This window comes from Astatotilapia calliptera, chromosome 19 (genome assembly GCF_900246225.1).
Source record: "Astatotilapia calliptera chromosome 19, fAstCal1.2, whole genome shotgun sequence".
In the NCBI taxonomy this organism is placed as follows: domain Eukaryota; kingdom Metazoa; phylum Chordata; class Actinopteri; order Cichliformes; family Cichlidae; genus Astatotilapia; species Astatotilapia calliptera.
In genome coordinates, this window is record NC_039320.1 from 5,511,784 (window position 1) to 5,533,291 (window position 21,508).

Here is a 21,508-nt window from a genome sequence, read left to right on the forward strand (position 1 = left end):
TGACCTAGAGCTCACTAACTGGCCATTAGGGGGCTCTGAGTGATAAACAAGGGGAGTAACATTGCCCAAGTGTGAATAAAACAAATGGCGGCAATAATAGTGATTTAATGATTGGAGAAAATCTGAACATGAGACTTGTCTGTTGTGCTGAATCTTTTATTAATCTTAGCTTGTAAATGAGCTGTTTAATTTGACGGATTTGCTTTTTAGGTGAAGGAGGAATTAAAGGAGGTTAACTGACTAATGTTTTTACACAGGGTTACAGCTTGGCGGGAGAGTGTTTTGGAGAGGATGTGTAATGTTCTTGTGCAGTTTCCAGTGGGGAGATTGCAAATACAACTAGAACTATTAATTGTGACTAATCAAAACTAACCTGAAACTGAGGAGGTTCTATATAAGGAAGAATTAAAACAGATATAAAATGCATCCGATCTTTAATTGCAGGTGTGACCATGAAGATTTTTGGTACATATTGCAGGTGGTGGCTCATTATAGAATTGTGTTCAGCTTCATAAGGCAAAATGCTACATCAGGGGTCTATGGTTTCGTTTGTGTCTTAATGATTTAGGTATGGCAAAATTAAGGGTTTTTTGACAATTTAGGGAACCAGTGAGGAGCATAATTAGATGATCAGAAACTGAGTACTAGACTTAAACTAAAAGTTAGACTTAAGAATGCCCAATTTGTTTGAGGTTTGTTTACTTTTATACACAAATTGCAAATGTGCTTATAACGAGCTGGCACTTAGTCTATGAAGGTCAGTAGATAACAACATTAGCGTATTAGGGGTAGGAAGAGAGGTGTGTTGGCTTTCTGTCTCTTGCAGAGGAGGGAACAGACACCAGACAAGGTCACAGATAGGTGAGGATCCTTCGCAGCAGAGATAGACACAGTGACTGCCGAGACATCAACTGGGTCCAAGGCTTAGGACGTTTGGGCTCCAGGTAGTCCCCTCAAAGGATGGATCCCATAAACGCAGCAATAACCATGAAGGGGTTGGCGGAAATCCAGGAACACCAGACCAACGAGGTTCGAGAGGCTCTGGGGCTAAAGGGGGACACGTTCCGGTTTCTTTTCCTGGAGGTTCGAGGATCTGAGAATACACAGATCGTTGTTCGAAAAGGGGCAGAATAATCCCCTGATCTGTGCCCCGACTAAAGGGTGGTCTACCCCTGGGGTGAAGAATGAAGAGGAGCGACACACGCCAAGCAGCATTTGATTAATTGATTAATTCATTCCGGGCTCCTAAATAGGCTAGGGCTCTAGTCTAAAAATTTGATAGTTTAAAGGAATCGTAATAGTTTTGTATGTTAACCACAGATATTCATACTCAGAAGTTTATACTCTCATTCTCATAACCTCATATTTTTATCACAAAGCTTAGAGTAAAAGTAAAAGAACAGGGTTCCTGAAACTGTGGGGAAAATTAGAAACTAATGAGGATGTGGGGTTGATAAGTACTGTGACGTATTGGTTGTGTGCTGAGGGAGTCAGCACAAAAGGGGGAATATTGAGAAAAACATCTGATTTTACTGTCACTATATATCATTCATAAAGCACTGGTATTGTTTCATTATTACTTCATTAGTCTGCATCAGCTTATCATCAATATTATCATGTATCACTTATCATTTAGTAAATCTGCTACAATACTCTATCAGTTAGTAAAGCACCAGTTTAGCCGAGGGTCCAGTCGGGCCCTAGTAAGTCATATGAGGACACGGTGAACTTTTGTTGGCCGGAAACGGACACTCTCACACAACTACACATTCTACACACTTGGTTATGTTCCCAGAATACAGAGGAGTGGAAACATCTGGAACATGTTGTTGTTCTTAGCCATAGAAGGACATGGAAGGGAGAACTGACGGATACTTATCAGGTGACTTGACGTCATCACTGCTCACTGCAATAAAAGCCTTGTGATAGGGGTTCTTTTTGGGAGATCTGCTTGTGAAGACTTTTGACGCTCATCTTCCCCATATGTACATATGTATAATAAAAATCACTATTCTGACATCTACTGAGAGCCTGCAGTCGTTTGTCTCTTCCTCAAAAATACGAACCATGACATTTTGGTGCCGAAAATCCCGGTTTGGGGGGAGACTTAATGGAGCGTGGCTGACGGTCTAGTGGTGTCAGACGGACAGCCAGGAGGTCGACTGAGTGATGGGCCCCGAAATATGAGAGGTAAGCACCGCCTGTTGATCTCTACAAGGTGCTGAATTGGAAATCAAGCTAAATTAAACGTTCACTCAGTGGAGCTTCTGTTCTGTCCGGGGTGATTTTGGGGTAATTAGGGTTAAAACTTAAAGGGGAATATTTGAAGTGAACTTTTGAGTTAAGAGGTTATGTTTTGTGTTTAAGTCAATAAGGATTAAAAGGTTTAAAAGGTTTAAGAGGTTTAAGAGGTTTAAAGGTTTAAAGGTGCAGTTGACTGGGTGCCAGCCAGATCACACTGGGGTAGTGTAGGGTATTCGGTTTAATTGAGTAGTAAACGAGGTTTGGGCGTCACATAATTAATAAGTTGAGGGTGGAGGCCTCACTTTGATGCTTTTAAAATAAGTAAATTTAATTTAGGACGGGGGACGCGGTGGTCCCCTAAGGGCGTGGTCGCTCAGCACGGTGGCAGGTGCCTCCTGACGGTGGACGCACGGTCAGGATATTTTGCTTGGTTGGTTGCCAGGGGGATTCGGGCGCCCCGGATAAACCGGAACGGTCGACGGGAGACCGTTTCTTTTACTGCGCCAGATTGACAGATAGAGTCGCGGACCGGCCGCTTCCTATTTTAAACGCCAGCTGCCTGCTAACTTTAAGTAAAGCCAAAAACGTGAGCCGGGCCTTCATTGCCTTTCACGCAGCTGGTGGAGTTCCAGGTCTGTCTGGCGGGGTGCGGTTTTAAATTATCTAGCGTTAGTAATGAGGGCGTTGTCGAGGCGGCGTACTCGAGACGTGTAATTGATCAGAAAGGCGCGGCCTGGGCCTTAGAGTGGCTTTTAAATTAGTCTAAAGGTTAGGGACGCCAGCTGAAATAGGGAAAAGCAGCTGGTCTGGCGTGTCGTGTTGTCTTACGTTTGTCTTACGTTTATACGGGCCCGTCTGTACATAGAAAGTAGATTACCTGTGTGTAAATAAGTGTAAACTAGTGCTATATTTTGTCTGTTGAAGTTCTTCTGAGTGTTGAGAAAAAAGGAAAAGTGTGTCTCTCTCTCTGTCTCTGTGAAGGAAAAGGTGGGGGCCGAGTGAGCCCGCGGGGCTGAGCGGGTCCGCGGGAGCGAGCGTGTATGCTCTATGGGAAGAATGAGGAAGTGAGAAGCGAGTGAGAGGAGTAACCGAGTGTTTGGTGATTTTGTTTATTGTTTCGGAGACGGTGGGTAAGAGTTTTGACTCTGTGGTTTTGGAGCTGGTGACTTTAGCTGTGAGAGTTGTGAAGAGAGCAGGTTTTTCTTTTGTTGTGGTGTTAAGTATAAATTGAATGGGCTGTGACTAATCGGTGATTTGCTTTTCTGCCTATTGTGCTGCGTGGAAGACACAGAAGTGTAGACATGTTTGTGGTTTATCTTTGTTTGACGTTTTATATAGAGTTGGTTGATTCAGGGTGATTTCTCCCGTTTAAGGGAGGAGTGGAATTATGGTTATGTTAGAGCTTTGCTGTAGGGGTATGAGTGTGAATTTTTGCTGGGTTCGCATGTTTGAATGGATGCATAGAAGTGAGTGAGAAATTGTCATTGGTGGGGTTTAAGGTTAGTAAGGAGTTAAATCAACCCTCCTCAAGAGTTCAATAATTTAGGCAGTTATGATTATATAAATACTAAATGTATGTTTAGTGTCTTCATACAGGTGGTTTTTTCTTAATCTGGGAACCTGAGTACGACAGCAGGAGACAAGCCAAGCTTTGGCTAATTCCTTTATTGTACAGACTCAGCAGCAGCTCCATGGATCCCAAATCCAAGAGTGGAGAACAGATTTGAAGTGTGTCACATCCATGCAGTCACAGCTGTTTCCACCATGTTTCCACTGATATTAATCCTGTTCAATGACACGTTTCATATCAGTGAATATGTTCTTTAGGACGTCCCCTGACATGTTTAAGTGTCCTGCTGGAAATCACTCAAATCATCCATGAAATCCATAAAAAATCCTTTTAATGTTTCTAACTTCACCCTCTGTCCTCTCTCTCTCTCCATCCTCCTCACTGCTTCTTTCACTGATAATCACACAAACATCGTATTCAGCTACAAAATAACACAATAACATCATCTGATGATCATTATTATAAGAGCAGGATCCATATTTGATATCAGAGTAACACACTGCTTGGTTATGTGCAGTCATCATCAGTGACTGCGGGTCAAACAGAAGCTCTCTGATTGGTTGCTGACCTTGGTCACCTGTCCACTCTCACCTGTTTGTGTTTGCTCTCTCTTTGCTGTCTCCATCCTCTCTCTCCTTTCTCTCCCTCTCTGTCTTTGTACATCACTCAGGTCCAATGGAAACAGTGACATTTACAAACCAATCAAAGACAAACTGATCCATGTCAGGTTATAACAATATTCAAAGTGAATACAGGCTGCTGCTGGACACAGACAGGTAACATCATTTTGACTTGCTGTCACCTGGATCTGGACTCATAAACACTGAAGCCCTGAACAGGAATACAAATCATTTTCTGCCAACTAGCGACACACCAGCAGATAATGGCTCAGAAAGCTCAAATGAGCCAATCATTTCTGTGTTTAGTTCCCCTGAAATCAGATCTGATATCAGCAGCTCTGAGTTCATTCATCATTATTGTCCAGTGATGAGATTTCTGCTCCGTTTGGTAACAGTCAGCAGGTTTTTCCTGCGTTTGGACGTGAGCAGTCGCACCTGACAGTAGGTAGCAAACAGAGATCATCTTTCCAGCTGGAACTCTTCACTGAGCTGAACTCATTCAAAATGTTCTGGAATCAAAACAGGAAACAGTCCAAATGTGTGTCTTCACTCTGACTCTGGATCAGATCTCAGTGACAGACTGTGGACATTATGGAAGCCTAAATGTGACACCATCTTCCTCCTTCATCTGCAGATTAAAGCCAAACAAAGATTCTCATTAAAAGTCTGCAGGTCTGAGAGAGACTCAATCGTTGTGTCATGTCAAACACAGTAAGAGGAGCTGAAGCACAGATGTGAAGAGCAGATTCATCAGATTATGACCTCACTCTGTTTTGTCTTCATATACATTCAGTCTGTGTTTATAATGCAGATTTTCTGCTTTTATAATAACACATTTTATATTTTCTATCATCACAGACTGACTCGGTGTGGACTCTCAGAGTCTCACTGTGAAGTTGTGGCCTCAGCTCTGAAGTCCAACCCCTCCCATCTGACAGAGCTGGACATGAGTTGGAATGATGGCCTCCAGGATTCAGGTGTGAAGCTTCTGTGTGCTGGACTGGAGAGTCCAAACTGTCGACTGGAGACTCTGAGGTGAGTTCACTGACTGCGGCTGTTGTTGTTTTTCTATATTTCAGGTCTTTGATTGATGTTTGAAACTTTCTTTAGTTCCTACATGTTCAGGATGTGTCTGAAGACAAATGTGAAGAAGTTTGAGTGCTTTCAGAAATGTTGTCTTTCCAAACGACTGAACAACAGTTTTTCCTTTTGGCTCCAAACAGAAGTGACAGACTTGAGCAGGGTTCATTTAAAGGCTGACAGAAGTGGAGTGGTGACGGGGAGATGTTTGACAGGACAGTGTTTCAGCCTCCACAGGTTCATGTTGTGCTCCATCAGTCAGTGAAGATGAAGTCAGTGCTGATGAGGCTGTAGAGTGTGTGAGGGATGTGAATGAGGATGATGAAGATCTGATGATAGCAGATAAAAACAGGCTGCAGAGACTTTGAGCCATACAGGGCACACAGTGTGTGTACAGAACAGCTGAAATCATTATGGAGGCCTCACTGGAATATGGAAGCATCACAGTACAGCTTCAGTGAAGCTTTAAAGTCTCTGATATGAGATGAGAAATGAAGCAGCCAGAGCTTTTTCATGAGTGGAAATCCACTGTGACTGTGAGCTGCTGCTACAGCCTCCAGATTAGCCAGCAGCTCATCCTGCTCAACATTTTCTCACCAACTTTAATGGAAGTGTGATGTTTTCAGCTGGAGTGATGGTCAGGGTGGCCTCCCTCTCCTCTTCTTCTCCTCTTCCTCTTTCATTTGTAAAGCCACTTCTGCTGCTTTCATTCATTTGGAAGTCCTGTAGCTGAGTTTGGGAGAGACTAACAGCCTCGGCAGCAGAGGGGAGAAAGGCTGTAACACCACCACTTTACTCTGTTCTACCTGTCACATCATTTTATCAGGAAACAAATATGCTCATGTTTTTACTATGTTTGTCTTGAAGATGTAAGAAGATCACATGGTGCTTTTTATTATTGTGTTGGTTTGTTTCCTGTCTCTTGGATGGAGCCCAGCTGTGCGTGGCCCCTGGGCCTGTGGTCAGAGTGTGTGCTGGATAATCCGGCCCAGGATGAGGCCAAACTGACATGGGATGAAATGTCTGTCACATAATTGAGCTTAGTGTAGTTTCATTTCTGCACAATTTAAAAACAACCAAAACTTTGTTCTGTCTTTTCTATGTTATACTGTAGACTTTCTTTCCTTCTGTGTCCAAAAGGAGCAGCTTTTACTTTGAAGGGGAGCCATCTCTGTTTCCTCTTCAGGTTGGATGATGGAAGCAAATGAGTGTGTGATGTTCTTTCAGTGTTGCACTTTGTAGACACTCCCTGAGCACTGGTCTCACAGCCAGCTGCACATAGAGACCAGTGTTGTTAGTCCAGGTCAGAAGATGACTTGTTGGAATGAAAATGAGTGTTAGGTTTGTAGCTTGAACCTATTCGCTGGAACGTTAAGACAATATAATTACACTGCAAGCAAGACGCAAGTAGGCAAACTTCTTCATGTTACTCGTGCACGGGAGAGACTGGACAGAGCGCCGTCCCTTCGCTTGACCCCAGTAGCTCTCGTCCGTTCCTCCGTACACTGCCCTTTTATTGAGGTTACATGAATATGCATAAGTTCATTAACATATGACGTCTACATAGGGCTTCGGAGCGTGATGTCACGGGGGTGGGCGTGGAAAGGATTTTGGCCCGATTCACCATTTTGGGGGTCTAAGCTAGGAGCGATAGCATAGCCATGGTTCGTACTTGCTGTGTGCTCGGCTGCAATGTTCGATCTTACGACCGGCACGGGAATAAGGTTGGATTGTCTTTTTATGCTTTCCCAACCTGGAAGCGACATGAGCAGCTCGTGTATCGATGTTACCAAACGAAGGCGTCCAGCCTGGATAGCAGCTGTGAGATGAGCTGACGTGCAGCTCTCTTCCATCTCCACATATCTGTTGGTGCTCCAGACATTTTCAAGTTCTAAATATGTTCATATCACTCTTTATAGCCTATTAGTTTCATTTTCGATGCGCTCTGAGCTCATAGCAAATTAGAACAAACATCCTACTGAGTGATTTTGCAGAACTACCGTCTATTTATAGAGTTGCTAATTATTTGGCATTATTGCAGCAAACCAGCCGATGAAATGGATGAAACATCATGACTGGTTTCCAGCGCTACACGAGGGACCTGCTTCAAACAAACCACCATGCCAATCAGATTACTTCTTCCATGTGAGGGTGAAGAGGTGACCCTCCTGGATAAGATGGTGAAGGTTTGCTGCGTTTGGTGAAGAGTGTGATAATAAAACCAGAGAAGAATGAAACCTGCTCCTGTTAAATATTCTTAAGTCTTGTGCTGTTATTTTTTCAAAAGATACAGTAAATAAAGTAATGTTAGTAATGGGTGATATCATATAAACACTCATGATTTGGTGTAAACATTTTGTCATTTGTAAACTGTACATGACATGGATTCTACATTGTAACTGATGTGATGCTCTATAAAGTGGTTTTAATAAAAAAAAAAGGCAAAATAATTTAGTTTCTTTATTCAACTTTTGAACAGTGGGACTCAGTCAGTACATATTCAGTAAATGCAAATTATTTACACAGCAGTGCACTACAGGCATAAATCTAGACCCCTAGATAAAACATCCTGGCATTATAGCAGTGACAACTCCTCCACAGTAGCAGGTGGGGGTTTTCTTTTTTGAGGACGGCTCCTTTTACCTGTCACTACAGATGGTCTGTGTATGTTTTGATCAAGAGCCTTTTTTTGGGCAGCTGAAGAGAAGTCGTCTATCTTATGGCCAACCTCTGGCTGTATCTTGGTCATATTACCCAGCAAAACCCAGTATGCAGGTTCATCTGTAACAGTCCTTGTGCCACAGATCAACACTGCTGCTTCTACTTTAAACAGAAGAGCAGCGACATGGCTGCAGGTCTCTGTGACTCCGGCCATACAGGTGCAGCGGGCAGCTTCAACCTTCCCTGTGATGCTCACAGTGACCCATGGCTGCAATGCTGGTTCATTCAGTCTTAGAGTGCAGCACCTGAAACACACACAGACAAAGTTCATTTAAAGACAAGAACTATGAGCCAAGGCCGACACAAATGTGTTTAATCTACTTTATCATAAATGTAACAAAGTGTTTAGAAAGTTAGCACAGACATGTAATTTTTCATTTCTTTATGTGTCCATCTATAGAACGCTGCATGTTATAGTGTAAATCTGTCTGTTCTGTCAGAAACCTGCCTGCAGAAAATGAACCTAAAGTATGTAATGCAAGGATGTCATCACTTTAGAGATGGAGAAAGCATAAAGTGACAATTATGAATCACTTAATATGTTAAGGAGATTCTGCAGGTCATTAATCAAAGTATAAAACTAAAATAAAATGTATTTTTAGTGACACAAGATACAAATATGGAAGCAAGATGTGTGATTAGAATTATTTATAATAAACATTAATAAATCATTGCAATTTCTTTAACCACAGAGAATAACTAAATCCTTCAGGACAGTGTCTCATCAATGCACTGAACTCACTATGTTATCCACCTAACAGCCTCCACATGTTCTCACTGTAATTTCCCCTCATGAATGAATTTATGCTGCACTAATGTGAATGTTTGCAGGGAAATCAAACGCATTTCACACGCAGTACTCGAGCTGACTTACCTTTGTTTGAATGACGACTTGTACGCGCTGACTCCACAGATAAGGTATGAAATATGTCAGGCTACGTCAATAGCGGTTGGTCTTCAGGGTTTCTACTCCACGGCCGTATTTCATACGGGTCCACATTTCGAATGCACGCTATTTTCCGCAAGTACCGCCGCTTCGCCTCTGGACGCAATCGGTCTCTATACAGTCCATTCTCTTTTAAGCTGCTTTTAAGCATCTTGTAATCGTCGTTCCAACACAGTGTGTTTGATTTGATTCGTAGACCCCGAAAATGCCGCCGCGCTCCCACAATGCATTGCGGCGTGACGTCAACTCCGAAGCCCTATACACAAAGAGTACCGTGTGTGTGTGTGTGTGTGTGTGTGTGTGTGTGTGTGTGGATTACTGCTGATCAAAGGGTCATAAAAGCACACAAGCAAACATCCTTGGTTAGGAAGAGGGTAGACTAGACCCCCCCGGTGAGGAAGTCCAGCAGTTCATCTAAACAGAAAAGCACTTAGACTAGAACAAATGTAGCTACGTTAATCCTACCATAAAACTATAAGGCAAGATGCAAACTTTTCCCATGCCCCCAAGATGCAGGTGTGCATTCCAGGAATGCACACCAAGCCTCTGTAGCCTGTTAAAGATCACACAACTTATCACTACACAATTGATTATACACTTCTAAGCATCTATGGTTAAATATTTCTAAGCATAAATGACAATCAACAATACAAACTCTAACATTCCCCCCTTTTCGACATTTATGCTAGAAAAGTTCCCAGTTATGAATACCTCATGTCCGACAGTTTCAATGCAAACATTCTTATACTCAGCATATGTCAAATCACCCTAAGTTACTGGAAAAATACACCGTTTAACAAATGTATTAGCAGTTATCTCATTCCTCATTGATCTCATCTCATGGCAAACTGCATCCTACAAGCAAACAAAGAAATTGTTAATTTAATAGTGAAAATAAGAAAGTAACATTTTCAAAAACATATCAGCTTGGTAATACTTCCTCCGGGTGCGCACATCACATGTCTCTCTGCAGAGTGGTTTGAGTTCTGCAGGGCGACATAAATGTCTCTTCCAGTTGTTTCATTGTCCACAGGACCAGAGTCCAAATGTATGTAGAATAAACATTCAAACATACCAGTTGGTTTTGTTGTTTGTCAACATGGGTCTCAGCTATTTCCAAAGCTGCAGACTCAGCGCTCTAGTTTTATGGCCTCTCATTACCCCATTCAAGCCTTCGTCCTGTGAGGGGGAAATTTATGACTCCTTAATTGTCCACGCTCTGCAGAGAAACACCTCTGTGGAAAGGGTGCAGAGTTGTCTTACTGCTATGATGATCCCAGCAGCCTTCAGAGTGTCATCGTATGCACAGTACAGTGGCACATTAGGTGATGTTCATAGTAAACTGCTGTCATCACCACCATAGTTTCTGCTTCCTGTGCTTTTCACAGAATCATGATGTCATCCTCGAACTCCTTCTGCGCTGTCGGTGGAGCTTGGCACGCTCCTCATCCCTCGAGTTTTCATGTTCCAACGCTGCTGAAGGTTTAAGGCAGAGAACGTCGTACACCTTAGTCGTCTTCCTCAGCGTCAATATTGAATCTTTCATTTTATTTAAAATCTTGCTGTGGGAAGTCTCCTCTTGATCTCCTGGAAGCTTAGTAGCACAGCTCTCTGCGTCCTGTCTGCTGTGCTGAAGATGATCTCTGATCCTCCTGAAGTCTCTCTCCCATCTTGTGGACGATCCTCTCAGGCACTCCTTCTCGTCATGCATAGTCCTGATTTTGGGCCTGCTGGATCTGTCTCAAAACACTCAGCTTCTCTGCCTTCCTCCTGGTTCAGCTGATTTCATGATGGGCCCCAACCAGCTTGATCTTTGACCTCAACCACTGCCTGGGCTGTCCGCTATGCCTGGAATGTTTCCCCTCACTGCTGCACCACTGTATTTCAAAAAAAACTTCTATTTGGAGAGCATGTCAACAATCATCAAACCACATTCTTTAGTTCAGTGAACTTCACTTATAGGCCATCAAAGCCTCATCTGAACATGGATGCACCACTTGCATAGATTTAATACTTGTAAATAAACAGCTAATCACACAAATCACTGCAACAATAATAGTAAACATTGTTTAATATTAATTCTGGACCCCACCTCTTGACGCATGGACACGCTCATGCGTCAACTCACCAAACCTGGATCCCTGTCTTAAAAACTGGCTCCACCAGGAGCCCGCATACACAAGATCTGGAAATAAAATCAACCTTCACACGTATAAACAATTATATCAAAAGAGTAATAAGCATTCAGCACGGGCAAGACAAGTGTCATGTGCATGTTTTCTCAAATCATTAAATCACTATTATTACCATAATTCGCCTCAAACATGGATCATCCCATGTGCTCAGTTAACCCTTTACAGCCGATCGGAGCGGGCACGCTCTGTTTTGCGTAACTATTTTTAAATCCCGGTAGCTCTGCAACCACGTAAGCTAGCGCAATAATTTTTTTTGCATATGAAACTGGAGGAGTTGTACTCACATCTTATGCCATCAGCTTGTCCTAGGTCACAGTTTCCTTCCACATATAGCTTTGCAAAAACTGCATAAAAATCACTTGCAGCAACAAAAACATGATATTCCAGAAACACGCTTCGCCGATCCATCAGCTGTTTGTAACACTTCCTACGTCCATCAGCGCGAACTATCACATGACCGCATGACCTGCCCGAAACCGGAAGTGACGTCATTTTGCGGAAATGTAGTTTTTTACTATCGGGGCCTTATGAGCTTGTGTTTTACTTGTTATGTGTTTTAAAAAGTTATGTTTGAGTTGATGACTTTCTGTGTCGTTTCTGGGATGCTTAGGACTCATATTGCACTGCTGGAAATAGTTTATTTTGATGCATATGCTGTTATTTTGCAAATTTGCACTATAATATTTATTTTCGTTTTTCCTGCAGTATATAAAAATTGGTGTATTTCAAAAATAAAACTATGAAGACACTCAAAATAAATTTCCTGTGGTGGGAAACTAGTTTGTGTAACTTTTTTGTATTTACAGTTTTGAGGGATAAGCCTCTTAAATTTCTCTAACTAGAAATATATGTTAAAAAAACAAAAACGATTTTCAATTTTTTTGTAGTTTATTGCACTTTTTTGCAATTTATGTAATTACTATGCACCTAATGCAGACATATTATTAAAGTTTGGGCTATAATGGTTGTATTGATGTATAGCAACTTGAAATGCTCCCAAAAATGGCTCCAAAGCATGTAAAAATATAATATAAGCTCTGGCGAACTTGGTTCTATGGTAGGTCTTAAAGGGTTAACATTAATGTAATCGGTGACTTCTCTTAAGCAAAGTCACTCCACTTTACATATTATTATTATTATTATTATTATTATTATTATTATTATTATGGGCTCAAAGTGGCCAGCAAAGAGCCCACAATAAACTATTCCATAAACACGTAATCTCTTATTTGTTTTACTCATGTCACTTGTCCGTTTCAGCTGAATCTTCCACAGCATTCTCAAAGAAACTAACATTAGCACTACATATTAACTGTGGTCAGACAGAGGTCAGACACAGGTCAACAGGTTCCAGAGGTGCCATAAAAACACCATAAAGTCAACCCTAGCTGTGGAAAGAATGTTATTCATATCATCAAAGTAACGTCACATTTTCCCAAAAACACAATGTAACAGCATCATCACTCATAACCTGTAAACACAGTTTTCCTCACACATAAACCCAAAAATCCTGTAGTAGGAAAAACATCAACCAGTTGTCCTGGTATAAATCAGGTGATCAAACCACATGAAGAACTGTAATGCTGTGTAATGCAAATGTTAGCGCTGCGCAGATGTATACAATTTCTCACAGTGATCTCTGAGCAACACAAAATAGGGAATAGCACCCTTAGTAAATGCACAGACACAGAAAGTGGCATTTCACAGGTTAAATCATCATGCACCCTCGAATGTTGCTGTCATCTTACTGCTCCTGTAACAAAAAACACATAGATTCATCCACCCTTTTGTCCTGTCTGGGTGGAGATTAACTTTGAGTCGTGATCAAGTCTTGTCAGCTTTTACCAGTCAGTCAGTTTGTTTTATTTCCATTCATTCATTCATTCATTCTTTCTTTGCTTCTTTGTTTGCTGATAGTGGAACCTGTGTCGCATTTAGTTTCCACTTCCAGCAAAATGACGTCATTTCAAAAAGAAAAAAAAACTTTTAGATGGGATTACCTCGCTGAATCCCTTTTTTTTTTAGGCTGGGACACTTATAATAAGTGGTCTTCTCCAAAGCCCAAATTAATGTGGAGAAAACTCACTTGACACAATTTTCTCGACGACGTGTAGCATTTTTAATTCCCGACGTGCGGATCTGCTTAAAGAAAAGAAATAGACAAACAAAATCAGTGTCTGTTCAAAAGATAAAAATAAAAAATAAAAAATTATCAAACCAAACTTTCAGTGCACTGTAAAAGTATCAAAATAAAAAGGCCTTGTTAAGTCATGACACAAACTCCTCATCTCAGGTAAATCATACCATTAGCATGGTTCCTCATACCATCATACTGATCGGCAGGCTCAACTTCACAACAGAAGAAAACATCATCAGCTAGATTCACTCCAAACCAACCATCAGCTGCACAAAACACAACAGTCTAACCCTAATGTCATATTAGCTATGAGTTTAATCACCAGGTCTGTGCTCTTCACTCATTTAGGCCACAGATCTATTTTATTCAATTTTCCTTTTCCCTTCATCATAAAACATGTGACATGTTGTCATGCACTTCACAAAATAAGTTTGTTCTGACGTATTCAGAGTTTGTGTATCCAAATACAGGATTCACTCGCACATCAAACAGGAAACTCAGTGTTTTAGAGTTTCCACTTAACACACAAACTCCAACACATCTCATTCACTCGTGCTAGAATTCAGTCACCTTTCATTAATCTAAAACCCAATCAACTAATTTGCATATCAGTTATTAACCCACTAAGTTGACAGGACGACAGGAAAGCATAGTATCACAAAAGACAATTTCCCTCATACAGTAAATTACTTGCTGCATTAATCAAGCAGGAAGCTTCTCCCAATTTACCATTTTAACACTAAATTTATTGTCTGATCACTGGTTGGTCAAACCAGGATCTTTTTTTCCCCCACAAAAGTTAAATTGTTGTCCTGCAACTTGGAGAGTCAATTTTTTTTTTTTTTTTTTTTTTTAGGATAAATTCAGTATTTGATAACAAGTGTCTGCTAAATTGACACTATTTTACACTGATGAAAGATAACAAGCTAATTTTCATTGCAATGGTGTTGAGCTGCATATCCAGCAGAGCTTGCAATGTGCTATGAGTTTCACTGGTCTTTACATCACACGAGGTGACTTGGACAAGATGATAAACAGACTCACACACTTAAAATGTTGTCTAATCTTCATGAGTTCTCTTGTGTTTGGAGTGTTAGTATAGTTAATGCATGTTTTGTTTTCGTGTGATTTTGTATATGTTTCTATTCTCGCAGTGTTTAAAACTCCGTCTCAATTTAAACTCCGTCTCAATTTTCCAACTTAAGCAGTCAGTTTTCTTTTTCCCAGATTTGCTAACCCAAATTTTGATTACCCACATTTAATAACAAAATTTGTGTTCTCACCACTCTCATTCTATTGTCCTCTCACTCTGTTGTCCTCTCCCACTTGCAACAGTCCGGGCAGTTCTCCTTCAGCTTTGTCCTGTGTTCCACTGTCTCTTCTTGCCATTTTACTCCACAGGTGGCAAATGTCAAACTCCAACAGTCTCTTCAGTTCTCCTCAAAAGTTTTCTTCACATGCATAGTGAAGTTGCAGCTTGTTGGAAACACAGTGCCATTCATCCGATCAGTCAGGATGATGGGTTTGCTCTTCTCTGATGCTGTTTGTCCACATTGCTGCTGCTTTGCTGGGACTCTTTGCTCAGGACTTGCTGCTGTCTCTTTATCTGCCATTTTACTGCTTTGGAGCTGAATTCTTCAGGGAGGAGTGAGCACTTGCTTGTGAGGTTGAGAGACACATACACATTGCGCTGTATATAAGTCAGCCAGAACTTGGCCTGCATGTTTCCAATGATGTTAAACTATAAATTTCTTCCGTCTGACCCCTGCATGTGGAAAATTGATTCGGGTCTGCTTTTCACCTAAAAGTGACAAACTAAGACATGTTCATTATTATCATCACTGCTTAATCAACACACATCTCTCTCTCTCTCTGTGTTTGTGTGAACAATCCTTTCTTAAAAGCAAAAAATGACATTGTAGTTGTTTTTCGGCTGATCAACACAAAACCTTTTTCCTATAATTATTTTTCTTCGTCTACAATGTAATTTGTCTCTTTTTCACTCTTTTTTTTTTTCACAATAGCTGGTGGTCTGCAAAATCACTGCTCTCACTCACAATCAGAGGCAATTACTTTTGCACAGTGCACAAAAACACTGTGATGTCAGACACATTCACACTCACTTTTTCATCTGCATAAATAAATCATATGGCTGGAGATATGCGCCATGGTGATCCATAGGCATGATCACCAGTTTATTTAATTATTTTCAACCCAACAAAACAAATAAACAAAAACATGATGCTGATGCTACACACACACTAGTCAAGGTGCAGAAAAACTGCTCATGGAAACGCCAGTTATCATAGTTATCATAACTCTGTTTCCCTCTCTTTGAGTAGTTCTCAGACAGCTCTCGATCTGATAATGTGTAGCTTGCTCATCAGCTCAAAAAAAACAAAACTGCAACGTTACATCACACAGTAGTTGCATGCTCTGCCCACAGTGGCAAAGTCTTACACTTTCATATTCAATGCAGCTTCTCCATCATGTACTTTTAGATGTTTCATACATGGTTCGGCATTTTAGTTGTTTTCACAGGCGCGCTCTATATCTCAACAATGGCTCATAATAAGATGACAGTCTTTCACACAGGTCAAGTGCCTCTATGCACTTCATTAGTTTAAATATTTACCTATATCACTTCACCTCACATGTCATTGTACTGAATTTGAGCAACCACAAGCTTAACGTAGATTACTTTTAACAACTATCCACCTCAATTACGTCTATGGTTTGGCACACAGGCTGTTAACATTTTGTGTCAGGAAGGGGTGGGGGGAAAGCCACCCACCAGAGCACAGCTGCTGATGTGGGCTGGCCTTTTCCACACACCCCTGGTTGCTTAGGAAACCCATGATAACAACAACAGCTGCTGACGTCACACACCACGCGTTCTGCTCCGCACACACAACAACAACAACGAGACGACGACGAAAAGGACAATAACACAAAATAGGCCTACTCCGGACTCACACCGGACCGCTCGGGACCCTGACCCAGCTGTGGGACCCTGACCCAGTCGCGCGACAAAACCCAATGAAGGGACGCCCGGGACACACACCCAGGGCGATTTCAAAACCGGACACACACCGGATGCTTGGGCCCTTGGGCGATTTAACCAAAACGTCTTCTTCGGGACACTAACCCAGTTATCGCTCCACAAAGCAGCGAACTTCTCAACGCCTCACAAAATGGCGGAGACTGCACAACGACACGGTTATAGAGTCGGCCTCTTTAAACTTACTTGGCGTTGCTTAGCGTGTAATATCAGCCTGAATCCCGCCGATCGCCATTCATCGAGGAGAAGGACAGACAGCGAATCCACAGGAACTTCCTGGCTGACGTCAGTCTTTCAGCGTGCCTCTCCCCCCCCCTCGGTGAATGCGATCCCAGGGATCCGGCATCGAAGGACCAATTAATGTTAGGTTTGTAGCTTGAACCTATTCGCTGGAACGTTAAGACAATATAATTACACTGCAAGCAAGACGCAAGTAGGCAAACTTCTTCATGTTACTCGTGCACGGGAGAGACTGGACAGAGCGCCGTCCCTTCGCTTGACCCCAGTAGCTCTCGTCCGTTCCTCCGTACACTGCCCTTTTATTGAGGTTACATGAATATGCATAAGTTCATTAACATATGACGTCTACATACACAAAGAGTACCGTGTGTGTGTGTGTGTGTGTGTGTGTGTGGAGTACTGCTGATCAAAGGGTCATAAAAGCACACAAGCAAACATCCTTGGTCAGGAAGAGGGTAGACTAGACCCCCCCCCCCCCCCCCCCCCCCCCGGTGAGGAAGTCCAGCAGTTCATCTAAACAAAAAAGCATTTAGACTAGAACAAATGTAACTACGTTAATCCTACCATAACAATTAAACAAGGTACGAACTTTCCCATGCTCCCAGTGTGGAATGCACACCAGGCCTCTGTAGCTTGTTAAAGATCACACAACTTATCACTACACAATTAATTATACACTTCTAAGCATCTATGGGTAAATGTTTCTAAGCATAAATGACAATCAACAATACAACTCTATCAATGAGCTTGTAGTTTGTCTGCTTTAATAATGTGACTGGAAAAAGGTGTTGGACTTCAAATATGTCCATTTCTTTCACACTTCACCTTTAAAAGTGAAGCCTTGTGGTTCCTGGAAGGAAAAACACGACTTTTTCAAGTCTTTGTCCTGTTTTTATGAGAAATGAAGACTTTAATGTGAAACATTCAGAGTTTTTTCTCTTGTTGTGTTTGTTTGAAGCTGCTTCCTGTTGGCTTCAGCTGTTTGGAGTTTCCATTTTCTAAACTTCTACATTCTGAACCTTCTTCAGCTCTGAACAGATGATGAAACACTGAATGATTTCAAGCTCACACTTTGTCTAATAAACTTACATCTTTCATTCTTTATACAGATTGATGGGCTGTGGTTTGTCACAGATCAGCTGTGATTATCTGGCAGCAGCACTGAAGTCCAACCCCTCCCATCTGAAACAGCTGGACCTGAGCCTGAACAACTACCTGCAGGATCCAGATGTGAAGCATCTGTGTGGTTTCCTGGAGAGTCCAGGATGTGGACTTGAAACTCTGGGGTCAGTCAGCATGTTTTAGTTGTGCTGAGATGAATATGATGTGAAAGTTGTGCTGACACTAAACTGCAGACATCAGGCTGATATTATACTGATCCACACTGAGGATCTTCATGGTAAAGTCTGTTTTCTTCTTCTCTGGTTTAGTCCATTGACTGCAGCAGAACAATGTTCACATTTCAAAGCTTCAAAGAAGAAGAAAAATCCTCCAATGGATAATTCACTGTGAAACTCTCAAACTCTTCATTCCACCTTAAAGTCTGTCTGACACTGAAATCCAAAGCAAAATGTGCGTTTGCTTTACAGACAGCAGTCCAACACAAACATACACACATCATCCAAAACACAGTCCAACATCCAAATCTCCTCCACTGCCAGCATGAATGATGGGAAAGAGAAGGAGGAACACTCTGACATTCAGGGTTAGAATGAGTTTCATGAAGCAGACTGTGAAGATCAAAGCTGCATTAGAAAGCTTACATCAGGGGTGTCAAACTCAAATACACACTGGGCCAAAATTCAAAACTGGATCAAAGTCGCGGGCTAACATTAATATTCATTGAAAAAAAATCTTCCTCCAAATATAACAAGGAATCTTTTCTTATGGACTCAAACAAGTTTTGCTGAAAAACTGAATATGGAACAAGCAAAGCTTAATACTAAACAATATATATAACTTATATAACCATATATATAACTTAATATTACACACATTAAATAACACATCAGTGGAATTCATTTCTTAAATAAAAAATGTATTTGCAGCCTTCTGAATTAAATTTTATCATTTTATCAAATTTTCATCATATTTTCCCACCTGTCCAGAAAGCTCCTTTTTTCTGCATTTCTTTTTTATAGTTATTTTTTATGGCTTCGTGGGCCAAATTTGTCCCGCTGCCCAGAGTTTGACACCTATGGCTTACACCTGACCCAGAGGGGCCATCACATCACATTTAGAAGCTCCCCTAATGGAGCCACAACACATGTCCAATACTTAGTCTGTCTTGTTGGACCAACTGGAAGAAATGATTCAAGGACTTAGTCACAGAACAGAGATTCAAATCTCCAAAATCCAACTGGCTGCATCAGGACATATAGTCTGAAACTCTGCACAGTTTCCTGTTTGAAGCTGCTTCCTGTTGGCTTCAGCTGTTTGGAGTTTCCATTTTCTAAACTTCTACATTCTGAACCTTCTTCAGCTCTGAACAGATGATGAAACACTGAATGATTTCAAGCTCACACTTTGTCTAATAAACTTACATCTTTCATTCTTTATACAGATTGATGAGCTGTGGTTTGTCAGAGATCAGCTGTGATTATCTGGCAGCAGCACTGAAGTCCAACCCCTCCCATCTGAGACAGCTGGACCTGAGCAGGAACTACAAGCTGCAGGATTCAGGAGTGAAGCATCTGTGTGGTTTCCTGGAGAGTCCAGGATGTGGACTTGAAACTCTGAGGTCAGTCAGCATGTTTTAGTTGTGCTGAGATGAATATGATGTGAAAGTTGTGCTGACACTAAACTGCAGACATCAGGCTGATATTATACTGATCCACACTGAGGATCTTCATGGTAAAGTCTGTTTTCTTCTTCTCTGGTTTAGTCCATTGACTGCAGCAGAACAATGTTCACATTTCAAAGCTTCAAAGAAGAAGAAAAATCCTCCACTGGATAATTCACTGTGAAACTCTCCAACTCTTCATTCCACCTTAAAGTCTGTCTGACACTGAAATCCAAAGCAAAATGTGCGTTTGCTTTACAGACAGCAGTCCAACACAAACATACACACATCATCCAAAACATAGTCCAACATCCAAATCTCCTCCACTGCCAGCATGAATGATGGGAAAGAGAAGGAGGAACACTCTGACATTCAGGGTTAGAATGAGTTTCATGAAGCAGACTGTGAAGATCAAAGCTGCATTAGAAAGCTTACATCAGGGGTGTCAAACTCAAATACACACTGGGCCAAAATTCAAAACTGGATCAAAGTCGCGGGCTAACATTAATATTCATTGAAAAAAAATCTTCCTCCAAATATAACAAGGAATCTTTTCTTATGGACTCAAACAAGTTTTGCTGAAAAACTGAATATGGAACAAGCAAAGCTTAATACTAAACAATATATATAACTTAATATTACACACATTAAATAACACATCAGTGGAATTCATTTCTTAAATAAAAAATGTATTTGCAGCCTTCTGAATTAAATTTTATCATTTTATCAAATTTTCATCATATTCTCCCACCGGTCCAGAAAGCTCCTTTTTTCTGCATTTCTTTTTTATAGTTATTTTTTATGGCTTCGTGGGCCAAATTTGTCCCGCTGCCCAGAGTTTGACACCTATGGCTTACACCTGACCCAGAGGGGCCATCACATCACATTTAGAAGCTCCCCTAATGGAGCCACAACACATGTCCAATACTTAGTCTGTCTTGTTGGACCAACTGGAAGAAATGATTCAAGGACTTAGTCACAGAACAGAGATTCAAATCTCCAAAATCCAACTGGCTGCATCAGGACATATAGTCTGAAACTCTGCACAGTTTCCTGTTTGAAGCTGCTTCCTGTTGGCTTCAGCTGTTTGGAGTTTCCATTTTCTAAACTTCTACATTCTGAACCTTCTTCAGCTCTGAACAGATGATGAAACACTGAATGATTTCAAGCTCACACTTTGTCTAATAAACTTACATCTTTCATTCTTTATACAGATTGTGTGGCTGTGGTTTGTCAGAGATCAGCTGTGATTATCTGGCAGCAGCACTGAAGTCCAACCCCTCCCATCTGAGAGTGCTGGACCTGAGCTACAACTACAACCTGAAGGATCCAGATGTGAAGCAGCTGTCTGACCTTCAGAAGAGTCCAGACTACAGACTGGAGACTCTGTGGTCAGTAGAGTGATGGAGTGAGTGGGTGGTGCTGTCAGCAGTACTGTACTAAACACAGTCAGTATGAAACAAAGATCCAGTGTTTCCTGTAAAGCTGCAGCTTCTCAGTGAAGCTGTGAGAGGAGAATGGTGACAGGCTTCAGGATTGGACACAAACACTTCCTGTTTCTGACCATTATGGTCACCATAGTAATGGCTGACACGCTCTGATCAAACACTGTCAACAGCCAATCAGCTCTCTGAACAAAGCAGCACGCAGACCAATGACTGCATTCATTTCCAAGTTTAAAGCAGTGAAGAACACAGTCTGTAGGTGAGGAAGAATTTAGTGAGAGCAGATGTTTGGATGGAATTCCTCCAGTTAACAGCTGGAACCGTCCATCTGGATTGTTGGGCTTGTTGTTGGGGTTCCTACAAAGCTCAGAGTGGACACACCAAGGTTCTTCTAATGAATGAAAGTCCAAACTCAAACTAGGAGGGAAAAACATTTTCATCAACTTCAATAAAAATCCAAAGATTAG

General features: G+C 41.5%; 1 protein-coding gene across 1 annotated transcript in view; it reads left to right on the forward strand.

Moving 5' to 3' along the window:
- The window catches only part of LOC113012649 (NLR family CARD domain-containing protein 3-like), a gene marked incomplete at its 5' end in the record, with an annotated part of 29,032 nt that extends 8,032 nt beyond the window's left edge, over nt 1–21,000 (forward strand). The window contains 4 exons of the mRNA XM_026152951.1: nt 5,293–5,469; nt 17,924–18,100; nt 19,378–19,554; nt 20,811–21,000. Coding sequence (XP_026008736.1) covers nt 5,293–5,469; nt 17,924–18,100; nt 19,378–19,554; nt 20,811–21,000 — 721 coding nt within the window. The remainder of the gene's footprint in view (nt 1–5,292; nt 5,470–17,923; nt 18,101–19,377; nt 19,555–20,810) is intronic.
- Nucleotides 21,001–21,508: the final 508 nt, after the last annotated feature.